General features: G+C 44.9%; 1 protein-coding gene across 1 annotated transcript in view; it reads right to left on the reverse strand.

The window, feature by feature from the left end:
* Positions 1-20,656, reverse strand: part of EHD2 (EH domain containing 2) — a 32,578-nt gene extending 11,922 nt beyond the window's left edge. Inside the window, exons 1-3 of the mRNA XM_063312526.1 lie at positions 19,475-20,656; positions 15,556-15,653; positions 5,438-5,850 (exon numbers count right to left, since the gene is read on the reverse strand). Coding sequence (XP_063168596.1) covers positions 5,438-5,850; positions 15,556-15,653; positions 19,475-19,872 — 909 coding nt within the window. The 5' untranslated portion in view covers positions 19,873-20,656. The remainder of the gene's footprint in view (positions 1-5,437; positions 5,851-15,555; positions 15,654-19,474) is intronic.
* Between the last annotated feature and the right edge of the window lie 1,972 nt (positions 20,657-22,628).

The raw sequence follows: 22,628 nt of genomic DNA on the forward strand, positions 1-22,628 counted from the left end.
AGTGAAACTCCAGTTTGGTAGGGAAAAGCCACAGAGGATGACTGGGGCTACCCTTCATGGCAGACAGAGACAGCTGTTGGAATTATCAGGGGTCAACTCAGCATTGTCTCATAAGCATAGTAAGAGGGCTTATCAGGTAGGCGTGTCTCTATTGTGCTTGTGGGAACTCGCATGGGTCACCTGATTTCCTCTTCCTCCTCCTCCTTGGTCTGGGAGACACACAATCTCCATCTTTACCTCATGGGCAGTCGTGCAGGCCGGAGGGCTGCCTAATGCAGGCCTCATCCTCTGACAACTCGCTTGCACACAGGCTTTCCATTCCACACAGGAAGTGCCCACAAAGAGTCAGTGATGAAGTGCCTTTCCACTGTGAACCTGCCTGCATCCAGATCTGCTGAATAAAAGCGAGCTACCTCTACTTTTCTTCATCTAACTGCTGTATGAAGATTGAATTTATTTCTGAACATCATTAAGCTTGATGTGCAAGTTCTCTTTTTTTTTGGTCCACGCTTCTACCCTGCAAAGATTGCCGTTAGCTGCTTGGAGTTCTTTTATTAACATTTAAAAACTTCATCAACAGCAATGGTAGGAAGTCTAAGCATCTGAAAGATGAAAAGTTGAGAAGATGGGAAGAGACCCAAACCCTTGCAAAACAGGAAGGCTACGCTATAGGGCCAGAATAGAAAGCAGTGCCAAGGAAGAGGGCTTTTCAGAGTCTGAAAAGGCAAGGAAACCAGGGGCATCAGAAGCCCCAAATTTACCCTGCTTTGAAGTCCATGGACCAATCTTCTTTCAAGCTCATAGCAATCTGACCTTTTCTGTATGTGTTACACTCCAGCTCTCTGAAGTACTGGCCAGGAATTCTGGGAGTTGAAGTCCAAGACATTTGGTGGGCATCAAATGGACAAAGGTGTATGTGAAACACTGGCAGATTCCCTCCAGTTTCTAATTAGGGAGTGTATGAAGAAGCACCGGGGTTCCTTACAGGTAGTCCTCACATAACAACCATTCATTTAGTGGTCCTCACATTTACAACTGTTGCAGTGTCCCCGCGGCCATGTGATCACAATTTGGGTGCTTGGCAACTGGTTCGCATTTATGACCGTAGAGCATCCCATGGTCACGGGGTCGCCATTTTTTACCTTCCTGGCTGGCTTCTGGCAAACTGGCTTCTGGCAAGCAAAATCAATGGGGAACCATGTGATTCACTTAACAGCCACATGGTTCGCTCAGTGCCCTTGATTATTTGCTTAACGGCCACCGCAAAAAAAGTCATAAAATTGGGTTGGATTTGCTTAATGACTGGTTCAATTAGCAACCAAAATTCCAGTCCCAATTGTGGTTGTTAACTGAGGACTACCTGTATATTTCTAGCCTGAAGGCCTCCCCACACTGAAGACCTCTAGTCTCTCCTTCCCTACCTCTGCTAGCAGGCAGCTTCCATGACTTTTCCAGGATTAGTTTCTCAAAGGTGGCCTGGATTTATACCTCTGCCCCTTCCTGCACAAAGCCACATCACCAATAGCTTGGAGCTTAAGGAAACCTCTGTGAAATTCTCTTTGAAGTGCAGGCTTAGCTAAAACTGCAGAATCTCAGCTGTGGCTGGGGGGAACAGGAGGAGAATAAAGGAGGCCCATCCCCAAATGTTGAGCAGGAGATCAGGTGGTAAAGTCTGCCCTGCATCTCTGATGAAGGAAAGCCTGCGAAGAGAGTGAAAGCAGCTGCTTGGCAATTAAACATAAATGAATAAAAACAGGAGGAAATTGCTCCTGAAGAGCCTTCATAAATACCAACCCATCCTTTCAGGTGACAGGAAAAGATAAGCCCATGAAGAAAGAGAAAGAATGGGGAAAACAGAAATTTCCTGTGCTTTGGGGAGCAACATGCTGGCCTTTTTCTGGGAAACCGAAGTACCCTCCTATAATAAATAAATAGAGACATCCATCCATTTTTTAAAAGGTGGGGAAATGTTTTAACATTTTGACTATGAATGGCACAAATTGGCTTCCCTTTTCCATACTATTTCTCTAAATCGGTGTTTCTCAACCTCGGCCACTTGAAGCGGTGTGAACTGCAACTCCTTGAATTCCACAGCCAGCATGGCTGGCTGGGGAATTCTGGGAGTTGACGTCCACTCCTCTTGAAGTGGCTGAGGTTGAGAAACACTGCTTTAAATCCTCTTTCCCTGCTGCAGCCTAAGGCAGGTCCATGGCCCCTGTGATGATTGTCCAGTTCCATTCCCAAAATCATTAGTTTGAGCTTGCCTGGGATCATTACAGTAGTAAAACTAATGCTGGTCCTGCCAATGGACAATATGTGACAGGCTGCCCTAAACTGCAAATTTCAACCCTCATTTAAGGCCAGTCCATTGTTTTGAGATTCCTCTCAGATGAATCTTTGCATTTAAGGTCTACTTAAAAAAAAGGGGGGGGGAACATTGGTCCTATGGGAGCTTCGCATAAGAAAGAATCCTTCCCTATTAAATGCAAAGATACATCAAGTGGGGTGACCAGGGAAATTTCTTTGTCAGGAATCCGAATCCTTTCATGAGGGTTTCTGCTGAAATGTCCCTTCTCTTACCATGAGGAGCACTGAAATTGGATCTGCCCTTTTTCAAAATTAATCACTGAGTGGAGGGGGTCCATCCCAATTAATTCCACTTCACAATAACACAATGTTTAATTGAGTAAGCATCTGATTTTGAGCACAATTAGTCTGTGGCTGATTTTAAACACGCATGTGAAATTGTCACTGAATGTTGTCATTGTTACGAAGGAAGTATAAAACTATCTGCAATTCAATAAACAAGATGGACCAGTTCTTGTTTGGTTCACTTGCTAGGGACAAGAGATTCACAGGGAGTATCTTTGTGACTAAAAGCTGAAGAATGGCAGGGGAATGTGGGTCTATAGCAGTGTTTTTCAAACTTGGCAACTTTAAGATGCGTGGACTTCAACTCCCAGAATTGCCCAGCCAGCATGCTGGCTGGGCAATTCTGGGAGTTGAAGTCCACGCATCTTAAAGTTGCCAAGTTTGAAAAACACTGGTCTATAGCTTAGGGACAGGGTCCATTTACAAGTTTAAAATTGCAGATGTATAAAGTTATAGAATATAAGGGTTGGAAGGGACTTCGGAGATTGGGAAAGAATGTGGGGAGGCTGGAAAGCAAGCGACGAGAACACAGAGACAAACATTGAAGAGACAGAGGGTGAGTCTGTTGGCAGCTTATTTCATAAACAGTAACTTAGCCTGGGTAGAAAGAAATCTGTGAAGAAGCATTTCAAATCATTCAAGTACCCTCCACTTCAATTACCACACTGTAAACAAGGGTTGGAAATTCCTCTTGCAATTTCCAGAATTCTGTACTTGCCCCTAATTCTAGCATGAAAGAAACCTTACAGAAATCTGTAGTTCTTGCTTTGTTGACCTTGCCTGGCTGAGTTGGGATTATGATCTTCAAGCCCGACCCCCTTTCTAGGAACAACATACACAACACCTAAGGTTAAGCCCAGTGTTTTCCAAAGTTGGCAACTTTAAGATGAGTCGACTTCAACTCCCAGAATTCCCCAGCCAGCATGGGAGTTGATTCTGGGAGGTGAAGTGCACACGTCTTAAAGTTGCCAACTTTGAAAAACAGTGGTCTAGCACCTTCAGGTCAGGTTGAAGCCCTGGAGATCAGCCACCAGTCAAGGGGCATAGTTCTGAGCTAGATGGACGGAGACTCTGACTCAGTCTGAAAAAGCTTTCTATGATTCTGCCATGAAGAACCGTGTCGTACGGTATTTTCTCAGCTGGCTCAGATTCATAATTGGCTGGCAAAGGGACACAATATGTCCCTTGGAGGAAACAAAAAGATGGATGGTTCTCTTTGCGAGAAGGGCGGATGTTACAGCTAGGAAATGATGCATCCTAAGGACCAATCCTTGGATGTAATCTTGCTCCTCCATTGCTCCCCGGCTTCTTTTCCGGATATTCAGCCACTGCAGAAGGAATGCCCGGAATGACCAAGCAACAGCCATTCCTCTAATCAGGACTTCATTAGAAACACTTAATTGCAAAACCAGAGCAGAAGGCAGAGAGTGAGAGAGAAGGTGTGGGAAGTAGGAAAAGGCGGGTGAACCCATAAACAGAATTGTACCCTGAAGCACAATGCAGACTTCCTCTGTGGGGATGTAGCCATTGTTCAGGGAGGGGGGCAGCAGAAGTCCTTTCCCTGCCACTGTGGACAACAGGAAGAGCTGCAATGAAGGCTGGGTGTCCAGCAACGGCCTTCTCCGATGGGAAGGAGGGAGGCCCATGTCCAGGGAGGGGAGAGTTTTAAAAGCAGCGTTCTCTATCCTGGTGGCTGCCAGACTGTATTACAATCCACGTCCCATATCAGCCTCAGCATAAGATGATGGGAATCGCAGTCCAACATACTGTCTGGAAGGGACCACATGGGAGATGGCTACTTTAAATCTTGAGAAAGGAAACATACCTTCTCCCTCTGACAACAACAGGGAAATTAAGCTCAAGGAAAGATAATCAAGTTCTGTCACCAAGGTGGGTGAAAGCAAGTTCTGCCGCCACACCCAGAAGAGCGGTGCCCATTATTTCCTCCCCCTGCACTGAATGCCCCTCTCCTTTTTCGTTTCCCTGTCCCCTTACAGTGAGATGTTGGGCACGGGACAGTCCAGGAACCCTTGAGCTGTGGTGCCAATTCCTCCCATTGAGCAAGGCTACTGCAATTGGGCCTCTGTCAGGACTTTTGCCTCCTTGCTCTTCCAGGGGTGGTGGAGCAACATCTGCTCCCCTCTCTGGTCCAGACTGCAATAGAGGAGCCTTCTGGTGCTGTTGCAAAACAGTATGTGTCGGGCCATTTTTTCACACAGAGACATGATGGACTTTTGCAGCATAATGTTCTCTCAGAAGGCAAGACCTCCTTTCTAGCTCCATCTGAGTGCAATCATCTCCTTTGGTCCATGGCTGACAGCCATGGTATTTCCTTTGGCACCATCTTTCCACTTTCTCCATAGCACTGGGACATTTAACCTACTTCTTTCTCCCTTAACTAAATCGCAGTGCTTTCCTGCTACTGTGATGGCCTCGTATTTCTTCAGCTATCTTTCACATGCTGAGGAAAATCCTCTTAATGCGCAGTATGTATTTTGCCCCCCAGTTCCATTGGAATGGAAATATTCCACCAGTGGTCAAGAATAATGCAGTAGAAGATTTATCACTACAATGGAAACCTCTAATGGGCAAATGCTCTATTTTTTCTTCTTTCAGTAGCGCTGAGTATGTTCTTAATGTCACTGGGTCTGTGTCACTAACTATCCCATCCCACTGGAGCATAGGCTGAATGACTCAGCCAGCTGTCTTCACTGATCCCTCGCAATCCTCTTCTTTCTGGACCCTACCTTTCCTCCTTTTAGCCTTTTGGCCTCCCAGTACTTACCCTGACCAAACGGGCTCTCTTGACCAGATCGTTAAGCTTCCTCAGGGCAGAATTTCGGGGCAGGTTCTGGATGTCCGTGAACAAGTCCTGCTCCTCAAGCTCAAAGAGCCGTCGGTTGTCAGAGATCATCAGTGGCTCCGACCAGAAGGACCCGATGTAGACACGCAGCACCTCGGGCGTGTTGAACACTTTGCCCAGCGACCACATCAGGGCGCCGTAGACCCGCATCAGCTGCTGTGTCTCCACCATGTCGGCCTTGTTCAGGACCACCCGGATCTTGTCCTCGTTGCCCTTGAGGGCCCGGATGGCCTCTGAGAACTCATCTGAGATCTCCAGCTTATGGGCATCAAAAAGAAGGATGATGAGGTCCACGCGCTCAGCAAACCATTGAAGCACTGCTGGGAAGTCGTAGCCTGTGAAGGAGAGAAGAGCCTATGGGAATAAGAGGTTGTTTTGCACATTCATTCAAAGCACAATGCGTTTTTACTCTTCTCTCATCAGCGGCCTAGTGCTGAGCAGCACGGTACCACTTTCGGAAAGTGCTTCCCATTGCTTCTCCTGAGTCTCAAGTCGATGTGCACTGACTGGTGGAGAGGGCTCCAAATCAGGAGAAGCAATGACGTTGAGACTTTAAGAAAACTTTAAAATAGAGGAAATTGCCTCTTCTGGTCCATCTAATACAGCTCCTCTCAACCTTCTGACCTTGGAGGAATCTTTGAAATATTTCTCAGGCCTCGGGGAACCCTGTACGTCCAAGCTCAAAGATAGGCCAGAAGTTACCAAATTATTATGTTCGTTTCATGGGTAGGCCTGTCTGTATGCCTCAACAGTGTTCTTAAACTGAAAATCGAGAATGAAACTTACCTCTTTCATGTGAAGTTGCCTGAATTTGAAATAATTTTTTAAATAAATCATGATCTCCCAGGGAACCCCTACGGACCTCTCGTGGAACCCTGGTTGAGAAACCCTGAATATAATATGGAGTACACCACACCACTTCCAAAAATCTTGCCAAGAAAACTGCAGTGACCTGTCCAGGCAGTCACCAAGGGTCAACACCGACCCAAAGGCACAAAACAAAAAAAAAACCCCAACCCCACCAGAAGTGGGAACCATTTTGGTGACAGGGACCACTCTTAACGTTTTAGGATGGCCTCCAGGATGGAGTGGGTAGAACAATGACATAGTTGTATGTGGCACTGCAAAAGCCCCATCATGTGGACAGGGTTTGATTTCTTTTGGGGGGGGGGGAATAAAGTAACTGGATAGTTACCTTTGGTTTTTAAACGTTTCATTTATTTTGACAACAGTTGTACAGTTTTCCACCTTAGAAACAGCAAAAATGATGCCACCAAGACTCTCAGGGTAACAAATAAAAGGTGTGAGGGCCGCAGCTGGCCCACACCTGCTCTGTATTGACTGGGTGTGGTTCTCCAGTGGTTTCAGAATGGAATCAAAGCCTGGGACAGGAAGTTGAACTTCTGTTACTCGGTTGTGGCTCATCCCCTCCCGAGTGTGCCTGAGTGTTCAAAACTGAGACTCCCATGCCACAAAGGGTGTTGTGATGCTGCTCAAACACTTCTCAGAATAGCTCAGCTCATCTTCTATCTGGTTTTTGTCAAGTAATATTTTAAATCCTTAGTACTTAAATGTTCGAGTCTGATTGTAACACACACACACACTGGGGAGAAAGGACATATTTTTGAGTTTATACCTCTAGAACGTTGTTTCACGACCTCGGCCACGTCAAGCTGTGTGGACTTCAACTCCTTGCTGGCTGGGGAATTCTGGGAGTTGAAGTCCACACAGCTTGACGTGGCCACATGCTCTAGAATATTGCAGCCTCCCTTGATTTGGGGCAAAGGAGGGAAGAAGGAAGTGCAGCCTGCTCTTGCTGATGGATTCTATAGTGTTAGTCAGTAGAGATCTTTGAAGATCTTAGAGATCTCTTTCCCAAGAATTGAAGGTGAATTGAGATGTGGTTAACAATAAGTAACACAGAAATTCCAAAGGCTGAGGAAATCCCGAACAGGTCTCCCTGTGAGGTGTCCCACAGATTAGCACTTCCCAGATCACATAGCCTATTTCTAGTTGGTGGGAAAGTGTGCAGGATCCCAGCAGGCAATTTGAATGGGTCTATCCATGCATTTACAAAGAGTTATGCTTTCCCAGACACAGTAAAAACAGATCTTTATACTGACTGTGAGTGTTGGAGATAGATTAGGCTCCAGTTTTAATTCACTGGGGACAGAGTAAGAACCCTGCTGGACCCTATTTATCCAATTTTGGGAAAAGCTGTTGCCAAGCCCTCTTGTCAGGAACCTGCACAATGTAGATGGAGCTGACCAGCTATGAGCAACAGAGAACCAGATGTAATCTCAGCCTAACGGATCAAGACGAGTAAGTTCCTCCACTGGTCTCCACACTTCTTCTCAAAACAAGAGTGAACGTTTGTTTAGAAAGAGAAAAAGCACGTCAAGCGAGACATGTTCTGGTACGGTTCCTTCCCCTCTCACCAACCTGGATACCCTCTTCCTGTCCAATGAAACAGATTTTCCATGTACTGTACGGAATTTGCTCCCTCCCTCAGTCAAATCTAAACAAGCTTCGTGCTTTCTCAGGCGCTGGAGCCGAGCCACCAGCCTAGCCGTTCCCGCCTGCCTCTTGGCAGCTGAGGTTCATAGGGCTTGTTCCACAGCACCAAAAAAGGAAACCAACTCCTTCCATAGGAAAGTTTGAGCCACAGGGCCTCATTGTTCTGACCGATTAAAGAAAACTAATAAAGATGGAAGATCTAAATAAGGGGGGGAGGGGTTGGCCACGCAGCCTTATCTCAGTCCGCCAAGAGGACTCACAGGCTCCTGGAAGGGAAGCTGAGGTTGCCAAAGGTCGCCTAAATCATGGCGTAGGCTTGGCTCCAGCGGAAGACCCTGGATTCCTCCACTCCTGATTGGTGTCACAAGATTGAGATACAGAAGGTCAGACAAAGCCACCCTTCTCTTTTCCCGGTTTGCCTCAAGGAAAGGTTGGAAGGACAGCATTTAAAACCTGAACGCGGTGAGATGGAGCCAGAGTACACCACTGGAGCATTAGGGTCAGGCCTGGAGCGTCATAGCATCATGGAGCAGGAGAGTTGGACACGGTCACAAAGATCATCCAGGCCAACCACCCTCTACAATGTGCAGGAAAACGAATTAAACCATGCACGAGAGGCGGGATGCGTAATCCCATTGAAAGGTTGAGGGTACCTCTGGGGCTATGCAGTGTGTTTTCCCCTCACCACTGAACAGATAAAGCCGAGCTGACTCATGCCCTTGGAACTTAGGGGGCAGGAAAGTGAGTGTAAGGATGAAAATCATAGTTCCCAAGGAGGCCGGAGTCTGCCTTTTAGGACATCAACTACTCTGGGCCAGGAGCCTCTGCAGGAAATGGATATCATGGTCACTGAGCCTTTGTCGTCAGTCACCGTGTTTCCGGTGAACTTTAAAAATGGTAGGTTTTTGCGTACACAGATCTCTATGTATGCAAGAATACAAGGATATTGTTTTAACATTCCTTGCAGATGGCAGGTTTCCAAAGGAAGGCACTTGTAGTTTCTCCCTTTTTTCATCTGGTTTGTTAGGCAACAGAATGCACACTGCAGCTGGCCATCAAGAGCCCATACTGCGGGGGGCTGGCCCACACTGATGCCAGTCCTCCATGGGCAGAAAACCCTTGGACTCCAGCCAGCTCCACTGCATGAAACCGAAAGATCTGGCCTGGGGGAGACTCAGGAAGGGTAGCTGAGAAGCAACCATATGCTGGGAAAGATTTTCTATTTCTTCTTTACTCATGTAATAGGATGATGAGGGGCAAAGGATGCTTTCAGATGGATAGTATGGAAACTCACTAAAGAAAAATACTTAGCCTTAAACCAAAAAACTAAGGCTTTGATCCCCCTGTAAGATAAAAATACTATGGAAGGAAAAAAAAATCAGAACATAATTGTATGTAATAATATAACCTTGTGCAAAAATTTATCAACAAACACTTGTCAAGCACAATAGGCCTGGCTAAAACCAGGAACAAAGATTATAACAGGATGCAGCTGATTTATGAAAGACATAGGATCTTTTTTTAAATTGCAAGGCCAGCTATTAAGAAATAACTGAGCACTGCCAGACAGATTTGTTTCAATTTCTGCAATGTTGACATTTGTGCACAATTTCACTAGTTGTGTAAGAATTAACAGCTTTTGCATGTGCCTATTTGCATTATTCCTTCTGCACACATGAAATTTCAATCTCTTGCTGCAGCGTCTGAGGGACTGGTGGTCTAACTGGGATGGCCTGCTTGTCTCAGAGAGTAATACCATTGAAGTTTATAATTGCTGGGTTGAGAATATAGATTGATCTGGTTCCTAATGCTCAGTCATATTATTTTACATATTAAGTGTAAATTTCCCCAAGCTGTATCCCACTTCAAGTTGTAACTTAGCACATGTCAAGGAGACCAAGCATCCTTAGGAATAATGATACATTCTTCCTTCACTGTAAAATTAGGTGATCCAATGGCTTGACCAAGCAGCATTTTTGGGGTGTTATTTTTTTCTGTATGGGCCTGTTCTCTCAACTGATTGAACTATTCTGAAATTCTAGAATTCCTGCTTGACTTAGGAAAGGAAAACCTGATGCCAGAACATAAGCATGTCAAATTCCTGGGTCCAGGGTGTGTTCAGGTGATAACCAGAGCAAGGCTGGGAAAGGGAGAAGCTGAGTGGAAGTATATAAAAGGTGACACAGATCTCACCTTGTTTCAGCTGGATGCCATATGGTGAGCTCCTTTGCAATGGAACACTTAACAGGAGAAAATGATGCTGTAATTTGCAGGCGACAAAAGACGCCACTTAATAGGAAATAATAGTTTGGGGGCTACCCTGCCGTTCTACAGAAGGAAAGGATGGATGAACACCAACATAACGCAAAAGCAGGCTCACATCTGGGCACATCCTGCATCTATCAGGCTTTACCTGTTGAATTTGTGCTGGTCACACAGCTATTACAAGGCACAGGACTACAGTTTAGGATGCCCTCAAATGGCATTCTGATGAGAGTGTGGAGTTTTTCAGTGCATGCAAGCACCAGGGTATCTTTGACAGAGAGCAAGACTTCAGGGAGATGGGCAGGCAGATGGATCCAGCATGTGTCAACTCGCAACAGGAATTTGCTCTTGACTTAGGAAGCCCATGCGTGGTTCTGTAACTGTACTGATGAAGGAGCCAACAAACAGGGCGGTTTGTGGGCAGGCCCAGACTGGCAAACCTGTGGCAGCCCTTTTATACTTCCTTGGAAGGGAGACAAAAAAATTATAATCCATAGCAGGAGATGAATACGTGGGTGGGTGAGTAGGGAGGAATCCATCCTGCTGTACAGCCCACAGATTGTGCAGTTCAGTGAAATTGTAAAAATGCCAGTGAGTTACTTTCTTTGTATGAAGTATAGAAGGAGGGGGATCTGTGTATTTTACTATGTCAAATTCAGGACAAGCAGGCCCTGACTCATAGCTTATCAACTAAGAACAGTTTGGCCTCCGTGCCTTGTATCTCCATGTTTAGACTTCCCACCAGATAAGTAGCAGAAACAGGAGGCTTCCTTGGTGTTGCAAGTTGCGTACGGAGCACGGTTGTGGATTGCAACTTGTACAGTTGCTGTTCAGGGCACGATGCCATCTTTAAAATGAAGGGGGGAGGTGGCTCAAAGCTGGCCTGAAGCCACATTTTCTGTTCAGAAGCCATGCTTCATCATCCTAAAAGCGCAGAAGCTAGGAGAAGTCCTCTTTTATCATCCCCACCATCACCTCAGCCACAGGTTCTAGTCAAGAAACAAGCATTTCAGTTTTCCACTGCTGCCCATGCTGGGTACTTGCCTGTTTGTGACCCCTTTTGGGCATAATTCAAATGAAGCTTAAATGGTTCCCTCCATAAGGAAGGACAAGGATTCTCCTTGCAAGAGAAAGTTATCCAGTGCAAGGGGCAGTTCAGCCATTTACCTGCTCTGCTGGTTTTCTAACTGAGGGAAGGTTTCCATCGCATTTTACAACCGCTGGTGGGGCTGCCCATTTTTTTAAAATCTTATTATTTTACAGAAGCTTATGAAAGTGAAGAATCAGAGAGCTAGGAGGGAGGCAGGCTAGAAAGCAGTTCAGAAAGGGAATACCCTTTTTTTAATTATTCAAACCCTGATGAGCATAGGGCATGTTTCATCCACACTTGTTTCCTAGTTACTCACTCTGCAGGGATACACCACACATCATGCCCTGAGAAAGACCTCTTCCTCCTCTGCCTTGGCACGCAAGAGACATTCTCTCGGCATGGAGCTGCCAGGGCACAAGGACTGTATTTTCCCATAGACATTTGGAAGACTTGTTCCCCACCTCTTCATTTTGCTTCATATATGCCCTACAAAGGGTGAAGCAATAATAGCTCAGATGAGAGAGTTGCTATGCATACACGGACTATATTTACTGCATGTCTGAATAAGCCTATTTGTTAGTAGGAAATTAAAAAGGATTGTAGGATAATGCACCAGTCAGGAGCCCTTGGTCCCCAAAGCAGCCTCCTCAGAAATAATTTTTTTTTCTGACACATTTGGAGGGTGCCAGCTTGATGGAGGAGACTGCTCTTGAACACCAGAGATGCTAGAATTCGGTTCTGCTATGAGCCACAGGATTAACATGCCGCTTGCCAAGAAAGCAGAGGAAAAGTCTCATCCATGTGGATGCAAATTCCTGGCAAGCAGTTGCAATAAACAAGACCAAATCTGAGCAGGGAGCAGTCCTTCCCCTGTTCCTTCACCCTGAGGTGGGGCACATCCAGATTCTCAGCATACTTTAGCATGAAATGTGGAGATAAAACTCTCTATGGGGCCTCCTGAAAGAGGGGGAAGGCAAGAGAGGTTCCATGCCACCCCACCCCTGAATAAAGATCCACTCATATCAAACCCAACCCTCCCAGAGAGGGAACTTGTAGTTCCAAGGGGAGGTGAGTACAGAAATGTTAACATCAGAGGGAGGATCCAAAATATCCCGTGTTGTCCTCACAGGGGAACTAGGGTGGAACATATAAGCTTCATTGTCCAGGAAAGGACTGGACAGCCCCATCCCTGGAATCTCCTTGCATAAATAGCCCCCCACGCCCTGCCAGCTTAAAACTTTTTTTAATTCTTGGGTATAGAGTTTACAGCATTTGTCGTGCTTACAGCAGCAGGATGACAGTGAACTGGATGGTGATCAAGGAATCTACGTCTACGCCAAATGGTGGAATTCTAATTAGGGTAGAAATTAAAACTGTAGGGTTTGAGGGTGGTAGAACTACACCCCACTTTTCTTAAGTCTAGCTCACTGCAGAATAGGCACACAAGGAGAAGTCACTGAGCTCAGCGTGGCTCCAGAGTAAGCACCCAGCCCTGAGGCTAGCCTCGTCTCCAGGGAACGTGTCTGTTTCCACAGCCTGTTCCAGCAAATCGTGTCTTTTGGCAGGCATCCACTTTTATCCTTGCACCTCTAGGAAGCTAGATGGCTGAAGAGGATTAAAAGAGTCTCTAATGGATACACCGGCTTGTCCCAGAGTCTTTTAGATTTGTTAAGCCACAGTTCCCACCAGTTCCAGCCAGCTTTGGAAAGATTGATGGGATGTCTGCTCAACAATGGTTTGACCAGAGGTGATGTGATGGAAGTGGAACATCTGGATGGTGGACATGCTGGCTGGGGAATTCTGGGAGTTGAAGTCCAAACATCTTAAAGTTGACAAGGTTACAAAAATTAGACAAAAAGGCACCAGCAACACTCAGAAACAGGCCTGTCCTTTGCTTCTATTCATCAGCCATTCCAGGCGCCCTCCCCAGCCTCTACATAGTTTCCCTCACCCATTGAAAAGCCTCCTTCTGCTACCTAGGTCCTAACTGCTCCTGTAAATGTATATCCACCATTTTTTTCTGCCTTTTCTCAGAAGGCTGCTGGGTAACTCACAATCCAAGGAGACACTTAGCACCTTTAAATATTATGCTTGCAGTCCTTGCCACATAACAAGTGTAAAGCAAATTAACATCACATCACATCACATCACAGTCAGCACTGTATTATATGTTACTTTAAAAAGTCATGTTAGTCCTTCTTGAAAGCTTGATTTAAAAACGAAGAAATGGACAATTGAAACAGCAGCTGGTGTAAAGATTACGCTGAATGTTTACTCAGCTCTGGCTTATTTTAAGGTGCAGAGTTATGGTTTCCTTTCCCCCTGCAAAACTATTGCCACCAGCATGAAATAAATGAAAAGCAAGCAAGCAAAAGAGAAAATCATGACTGCATTCAATGGGTTTCATGAACGCAATGAATGATTACGTGTAAATCATTACACATTTAACCAAGTAAATATGTTTCATTCTTAGTTTATTTTCTCTTGGTTCCATTAATTTTTTTTTCAGACAGGATGGCCCCACCCACCACTCTTGGCAGGCTACTCAAAGCCTGAAATGGCCAGAACACAGTTGTACTTGTTTGCTCTGCTTCAAAGCAATGCCCCTTTAAAAAAGGAGTGAGGGACCTCTACACCTAGGGAGAGCGCACAGCTTCTCCACCCCTCTGAAAGCTGTTGGGCTCTCCCTGGCAAGATCAAAACAGAGTACCAAAACAGGAGAATTACAGATGACCTTGGAGGAATCCCCAGTATGCTATAAGTGAATATGCCATGGCAATTCTACAATAAATCCTCATCTGAAAGCCGTCTTGGTTACAGCACCAACGGGCATTAAGACAAATGCAGAACTTTGTGAGTTTTGAACAGGGAGGGATGATGAGGGGGAAAGAAAAGGTGGCATTCACGTCCTCAGGAACAGAAGAAGGGGCAAGAGGGCAGCATGAGACACTTGAGAGTGTGTGGTTGGCCAAGATGGCAGGAGGCAACTCCTGAGCAGTTAAGGCTATTAATGTTAAAGAAGCAGGGAAAAACAAATCTAGCATTCCCAGATAGCACACTTGGTTCTGGGCAAAGCTTGGTTGTATTTATCAGTGCTGCCTGACTTGGTTTCTCATCCCAAGCTGGCACTGTCTGCAAAATACAAAGCTGGTGTGGTCCCTCCCTTGTGGCATTCTTTGGGTATTGCTATGAACAGATCCTGCCCCGGTTGGTAAATATTGCTCCAGTTTCAAAGGTTGATTTCAGAGGAAACAAAGATGGTGCAAATACATTTCTTTTAGCTCCATTTTTGTATTCTGGGGCAGGCAGACCAGAACATTTCTGCTCCTTTGGCTTTGGATGGGGCTGATGGATTGCCTTTGCAAGTCACAAATGGGGAGGCCATGCATGTTACCTAATCTTCCATGTACAAAAATTACACGCGGTAAGGAAATATTTAGCAAAGGCAGGAACTAAGCAGCTACAAAGGCAGCTACTGAGTGGGAACAGAATGTGCGAGAGAGAGAGAGATGTGGTGCATGTAAAGAGCGAGAATCCATAGAGAAGCACAGCTCTGAGATGGGCTATTCACATTCCAAGGTATGTCAAGAGCACTCTAGGTATGTGTGAATTAGTGGAGAAGGAGATGAGGTAAAACGTGTTTGCAGGGTGGATGGATTACTCAGCTTGAGAGGCACAGCAATTCTGTTCAGGAACCATGGGGAACCGACAACCATCCAGACAGAGCTGTACTACAACTCACAACATCCCTCCCTGTTGGCCAGACTGGTTGAGGCTGCTGCGAGTTGAAGTTCTAAAAGGTTACTGGTTCCTTGCCCTGCAGCTAAAGGCACCAGCATGGAAAGCAGGATGTATATGCAGAAAATGAATACAATCCAGTGTAATTCTGCTTCTGGCTTATAGTGGAAGGACTATGACCTACAAATAATGTCTGAAAAACCTTGGTCTAATTGTATATGACTTAGCATGCCCAACGGTTGGGACTTAGGAGAGCTGCAGTTCTGAATCACCCACGGGGCCACCCCTGAAATGGATGGGCCTGGGGTTGCTTTGAACCATGGGATTCCAGGAGTGGGTTTGACTTTTGCACTAAGAGCAGTGGGGAGAGTGCATGTTCTCCAACGCGGCAGGATGCACTCGGGCAGGTGCCAACCTCCTTCCACCTTACCTCGGCTCACACGCTGCTTAGCACCTGACAGGATTCCTGGAGTGTCTATAAGGCTGATGCTCTCAAGAACCTGGTTGGGCAAATGAGCACACATAAACCTATAGAGAAAGAAAAGACTAGAGTAAAATGCAGGCCATGGATTTCACATGAATTTGTTCCTTCCACTTCTGTGATTAAGAAACACAACAAGGATCTTTCTTGCATCTGGCAGGTTTGGCTCGTGAAGTAGCATGGTCCATCAACTAAGGAACTGGCCTGTCTTTGCAAAGATTTGGGTACACAGGGCTGAAAAAAGGGCTTAAAAGGGCCACCAAATGATCCATGGGAGAAAAGCCATGTTGTCCATCATAAAATTCTAACCTCTTACGGCTTGGCACCAAGTTACCTTCCCTACCTTGCCCACCACGTTTGCCCCCTTGAATCTGCCTGACCAATTCAATCTTGCTGTGAAAAGCAGCTGGTGGTTCCCCACTTTCAGGAGTTGAGGGTGGGGGGCAAGGCTTGGGGGCACGACTTTCCTATAGTAGCACCAGCCCTCTGGAATGGCCTCCCAGTTGAACTTAGACTAACTCTAACTTCAGCTACCTTCTGGAAGCATTTGAAAATGGAGCTGTTCCTGAGGGCGTTTGGGATCTGACACCTGGATTTCTGGTTTTCGGTCCTTGTATGTTTTTAAGGCTTCTATTTTTAAATGGGCCGTGGATGTTTTAGTCATCTGCGTATTCCTGTAAAACTGCCAAGAGTCCTGTGGGATTGTGGCAGGGTATAAACGTGATACATAGACAAACAAACATTATAATGGCAATAGTGTTTGGGGTTATTTTCTAAGCTGGAATAAAAGAGAAGGAGGCATAATAAAGGTACATCAGATTATAAATGGTGTGGAGAAGGTGGCTGATGAAAGCCTCTCTCGAAGCACAATTTGTTGCATGCTCAGATACTGTGGCAACAGTGCATTAAGTTAGCTGGAGTTTATGGAATTGTTCGTTTCTCATTTGCAGCATCTGCTAATTTTTACTTTCACCCTTTGACAGTGCTACCTCGGCAGCTGATACGGATCTCAGTTCTGCATTTTGGAAAGGCGCCACTCCGTTCCTCCTCCGTAGCACCACAAGCAGCTGCTCTTTCTTTATTTGCATGGCTGAAGCTTCCCAGGAATTTTGGCATTCAGCAAGTCTCTGTAGTGGGGCCTGTAGTTCCTTCAGCCCAGCAATAGCAAACTAACAATTCCGATTTTTTTTCCCTCACTGACTAAGAAGCAGTGAGAAGACATCATAGACCAAGCTGCCAAAAGTCTTTTTACTGAAAGCTATGAAGGCCTGGGGTGCCCTTTTCCCTCTCAGATGGAGAAGTTAATCAGGGAAGTCTTTCACAAATCAGTGTAATCAACCTGGATGTTGTTAATTAATCTACTTTTTTTAAAGTGGGTATATCACTTTTGGGATCTAGCATGGTCTTGGAATGGCATGCCAGTGCCTACTTCACAATGGGGACAAGAGAAAAAACAAAATTGGATTGAGCTTAATTTCATTTATATTGGATTGAAATTCAATTAATTCAATAGGGTTAATGTTATCACTCCCAGTGGATTTAATTTAGGTTTCTGTCATATTAAAAGTGACAATTGGGTGGGAACTTTCAGGGCTAAACCCAAGGTTTGTGGGGAACTCCATATAGCCCTGGTACTTCAGATTGTGCTCCCCTGGTTTAAACCGATTAAAATTCACAATCCTGTTCAAACCACTTGAATACATGCAACCATTTCTGTCTAAACAGCAGTGCGTATTCTAGAGGAGCTGAAAAGCATGACTCTGACTGATTTGCAGCATCAATGATTTACAGTTGCATCAATTATCTCAAGTGATTGCAGGTGACTTTTGCCTTTCTTCACCTTCAAACACATCTGTCTGTCCATCCATCCATTGTGTATGATCCTTCAGTCTTCAAAGTTCATCTACTGTAATACTTTTGTTAGGTCTACATCCAATTCTGGAATCCCAGCTGATAGTCCCTTCAGGGGGAAAGAGGTAATGCAAGTAAGAATGGCGGCAACAGCTGCCAAACTTGTACTCAGGGTGGAGTTGAGGTTTCATAAACTACTTGACTGAGGAAGGAGCATAGCCCATCCTGTGTAAACTAAGATGCTAAAAGTGGGGCTCTCAGGAAATTAACTGGAGGCATCAGATCCCATTCTCTGAAGGCAAATTGCAATCAAGAGTAATTTTACTGAGGTTCTTCGTCAGTTGGCAGGATTGTTTTAAAGATACGTTGAGCAAAAAATGAAAATAAGTTTTTGGAACCTATCTTGGCTGGATGTATACAACATGCTAAACCCTGATCACAAAGGATGGGTTCACATAACCAGCGAAGCTAGAACCAAAGAAACTTTACTATGGCTTAGTGCAATGTGTGAATCTGCTCTGCTGGGAGGGTGGGGGGTCAGGACTGCAAAGTGTGAGTGACCAGCGCTGCTCCCTCTTCCTATCATTCCTTTTAATATCCTTTGATAGCAGAGATTATCTATTGGACTTGAGAATCCAGACATCCTCAAACCCAAAACATCTTGATTTAATCTGATTAGTGTGTACTGCAAGCCCAGAGAAGGTGATCAGTAACCAAGGATGTATGACTGACCGTGTATGAACCCAGATAAATGGTTTATTCAACAAACCATGATTAAGACAAGGCAGCTTTAACGTGTTGTATAATCTAGACTGAATATTTATTTATTTATTTGTTTATCATATTTTTATCACCGCCCATCTCCCCCACACGGGGGACCCTGGACGGTTCACAATAAAACAATTTAAAATTCAATAAAAAGCATAAATAATATGAATCTACAGTGAGTGATGGAAAAGGAAATCATGAGGCTTGGGCAGTGACTGTTTCTCAGACCGTGAGTCTTCGAAGGAAGACTCTAATCCTATTTTACAATCTCAAGGCTTCCATTTAATTTGGACTCTTCCTTTTCCCCATGCCTCTCAAGATTTGGCTTTCAATCGGTGGGCTGCAGGAGGAGAATGATGATTGTTTTTCCTGATCAAATTTATAGAATAATCATTTCTCTATTTTTTTTTTAACACAAAGAAGAAAGATACCAAAAGGTGAAACCAGTAGCAAAATCCTTGGGGCTCCTATCTCAGCTGGCAATAAGGGGAAATGCAGCTTTTATTGTCCCAGCCTAGATAGGGTGAAGTTGCTGGAATTAGCTCTTCTGATCTGTGGTATGTACATTGAAGGCCCTTCATAAAAGCTGTTAAAAGTACAGGAGAAAGTCAGCCTGGTACAATGCCTTTTCCAATCGGGCACTTTTCAGATGTGCTGGACTCCAAAGCCTATGATCTCCAGCCAGTGCGTTCCATTGCAACACATCAATGGTGCACTACTGATGCTGGTGATCTGTCTGCCCACCCTTTGCTCCCCGTTTGTCCCTCTGATGCCTTCTGGCTTTATTGGGGTAACAGTTCCCATTGTGTCCATTTAGCAGGTGCTGTTGGGGAGGCTGGGCTAGGGTGTGGCACCGGAGCAGAAACATAAGGTTTCAAAGCCCTCCCAGCCAGAAGGCTCAGTTGGGTCTGTCAGCGTCTCTCTGCCTATTCTATTTCACAGGGCAGTCGTGATGCTTAAAAGCAGGGAAGGAAAAGAGAAAGGCCACCTAGACCATCGTCGGCTCCTCGGAAGGGTATCAGTGAGATAAGCAGGAAAGTTCTGCATGTGGATAATTTGCCCATATGTGGTCAGCACACGCACAGACAGACAGTTTTCCAAATTCAGTGTCACGTGGCATACTGAAATCAATAAACGCCCTGGTTCTGGAATGCTTGATGCCCACCACCCTAGATCGCTCTAATTCTAAGTTATAATTTAAAAAATACATGCAGACAGAAAGGAATCAGTAATGATCTGGGGTACTCACCGGTTAAGAAAGGTGTTTCCAAAAGGGTTGAGTTTTCGGAAGGGCTTTTTGGGGTCTACAATAAGAGCGTTGCCTGGTATGATCCCCTCCGTTTCACCATGCATGACGGCAATGAAAGAGTCTGTGGTGGGTTCGGGTCCAATGCGGCTGCCGGGGATATCTTGCTCCAGCAAGTATTTAATGAAGGTCGTTTTGCCAGTCGAGTACTGGCCCACCACCAGCACCATGGGCTTGTTGTCAAAGTCGGCATCCTCCAAAGCTGGTGAGTGAAAATCATGGAATCGATAAAACTCCTCCACGGGAAGAAGCTTCCTCTTGTAGAGGTCCTTCAGGCCCTCAGTAACTGTGCGGATCACCTCTGGAGTTTTCTTCTCGTTCTTTTTCATCCAGCTGAACATACTGACTGCCCTGAGAGAACAGCACTCTGTCCACCACCTTGAAAATAAACTCTAATCACAGGTGAGGATACAACTAAAGAGAATAAAAGCTTTGGCAGAGAGAACCATAGACCTTAAAGAGAACTAGATCTAGAATGTCAACAACGGGCAAGGCCCAACAATCAGATCCAGGGACCTGAATCAGTGAAAAATCTTAGCTGATAAAGAGTATCCAGTATTTTTATGGATTCTTTAATCCTCTAGGAATGCAGGATCAAATGGATCAACAGATCTCCAGTCAATGAATTTTTGGTGAGCTGGTATAGGAGGTCCAGAACTTAGTTCAGTTGATTTCCTGGAGAGAGAATCCCTTTTGCAGAAGTTGATAGTCCTTCGGTGTTTCCTCCAGTTCTAAACTTGCTTTCTCCAAGCTTCAGGTGAAAGAAACACGGACTTCACTTTGGCACGGGATTCAAGAAAATCTGAGCAGAAAGGAATCCTTCTAGGTGGGAAATCACTGGGCTTCTTCAGCCTTTGAATAAAATACGTCACTTTATTTTCGGAAAGGCTGTGGGAAGAGGCAATCAGCCAGCACACGTGTGTTGTAGACGAGGGCAGACTGGGACACAAGGATCCACACACCAGTGTCACTTTCAGATGGAAAATCCCTCTTGCTTGTTTGTTTGTAGAAATCCTGATTTCCCCTCCCCCCACTTCTGGGGTCCCAAAGAATATCTGAAGAGTTCTCTTGCATGAAAAGAAGCTGGCTGTCAAGAGGCATGCAAGGAAAAGAATATATTAACATAAATTATCCAGGAAGGGAGGAGAAGGCTGGGATGGCCAAGAACTCGAGAATAAGTAATGCACAAAAAAATGATGCACATTACCTCCCCCACCCCAAAGTTACAGGAATGTGGGTTTGGCAGTTAAAGGACTCTGATGCCACCATGTGGTTCAGAGAGGAAAAATGAATCAAAAGTACGTAAATGTGGATGGAAGAGGAAGTAGGATGATGGAAATCCAAATTTTGCAAAGTATTGTAGATAAAGTAGGTTTCTCTGAGCCAAGAAAACATCTCCTTGGTTCTCAAACATAAATGTGCAGATGTTGAACCCTTAACAGCAATTAGTTAATTAGAAGTCCACATTCAGAAAACAACAGATGAAGTTTGTTAAATGTTCTCATCTGTTAATGTCTGTACATCAAGCAGATTTCACCGGTGAGATACCAACCTGCCTCCAGTAACAGGTTCCAAAGATGCACCTGCAGAGTCACTGCAGGATTGCCAAATAATTGAGATAAAAATTGATGGAACAGGGGTGGGGAAGGATACGAAGAATCCAAGCAGAATTGGATTAAGCTGTTTATTGTTGCTTAAGAGTTAAGCAGCAATAAACAGCTGTTCTACTGATTTCCAGAAGTTATAATGTTCAGCCCAGTTAAAGTGATGGATCTTTTTTTAAAAATCAAGGGAGGCTGTGAGATAGAAAAAGCAAGTAACTGGATGGCTTCGATTCTTTTCTGCTTTAGCAAAACTATGATTATGTATTTATTTATAAGACTGATAATAAGAAAGAATGAAGCAACTTTGGGTTTTTTGTGGGGTGGGGAGCCTGGATTGTGGCCTGAAACTTCTGGTGCAGTAGCAGAGTCCAGAGAAGATTAACTGATTTGAGACTGAATTGGAACTAAGCTGTTTTTATGAGACCATGGATGGCATTTAGCATTAAAAGTTTCTGTTCATCCAAGCCACTGAGTACCCAAACGTGAGATTACAAAAACAAAAAGAAGCAAAGTTTGATGATCTTGGCTGATGTCCCTCAGATGTGTTGGAAGTGACTGGGCAATGGAACAAGAACCAAAGACACAGGGACATGGCGCTCACACAGATATCTGTCTTCTTTCAAGGCCCACGTCTTGGGATATTATCTTCTATTTTTAGAGATAACAGACCTTCCTGCAAGGAACAGAGTGTGCTACCAGGATCCACCCTCCAAAGAGGCCTATGTAGGTTTGCGTGTGATTTGTGATAACTATGTTTCTTTCATGTAAGCCAACATGAACTCAAAGGCAACAGTGTCTGACAACAGACACTTTCTCCAAGAGGCAAATTTGCCAAACCATTTACTGAGATCCCATTTATTTCAGTCCTCGACCTTCCGTTAGGCATATTTTTCCAATTATGCTTTCTTGTTATGTCATTAATATGGCCCCAGTCACATACATGTTGACGTATATATTGCTACAAGTTTGCTCAAGTATTCTGAAATGGCAGTGCCTCCCCAGCACTAGAAGACAAAAGGCCTCACTGGGCTAGTCACCAAAACAACAACAAACAAACAAAAAAAGCACCATCAAATAAATTATCGATACCAGTCTGGCATATGGAAGCTCTTGGCATCCAAGATAAATCCCCTCCATTGTGTGCACTGTTTAAAGGTCCAACTACATGGTCCAGCTACGTCTTGGAGCAGCCATGGCTTCTTCTGGTATCACTGTTCATCTTACTAAGGACTCCAAGCTTACAGGAAGTCATGAAGATTTCCCTTATCATGGTCAAGGTTATCTCAGGCTGAAACCACAATGCTTCTTGAAGAAAGAGCTTTTCACCAAACCTGAATTCAAGGCATGCCCTGCTTCCATTGGTTACTATCAGCTGTCCCCTCCTTCCCGGGCAATGCAGAGACTGACTTGGATCAGGCTGAAGGTGGGTTATGGATCAAATATTGTTTTGACTCTGCATTACTCTTGATCAGAACCAGTTCTAAAAGGAAGAG

Source organism: Candoia aspera, chromosome 10, assembly GCF_035149785.1.
Source record: "Candoia aspera isolate rCanAsp1 chromosome 10, rCanAsp1.hap2, whole genome shotgun sequence".
NCBI classification, from domain to species: domain Eukaryota; kingdom Metazoa; phylum Chordata; class Lepidosauria; order Squamata; family Boidae; genus Candoia; species Candoia aspera.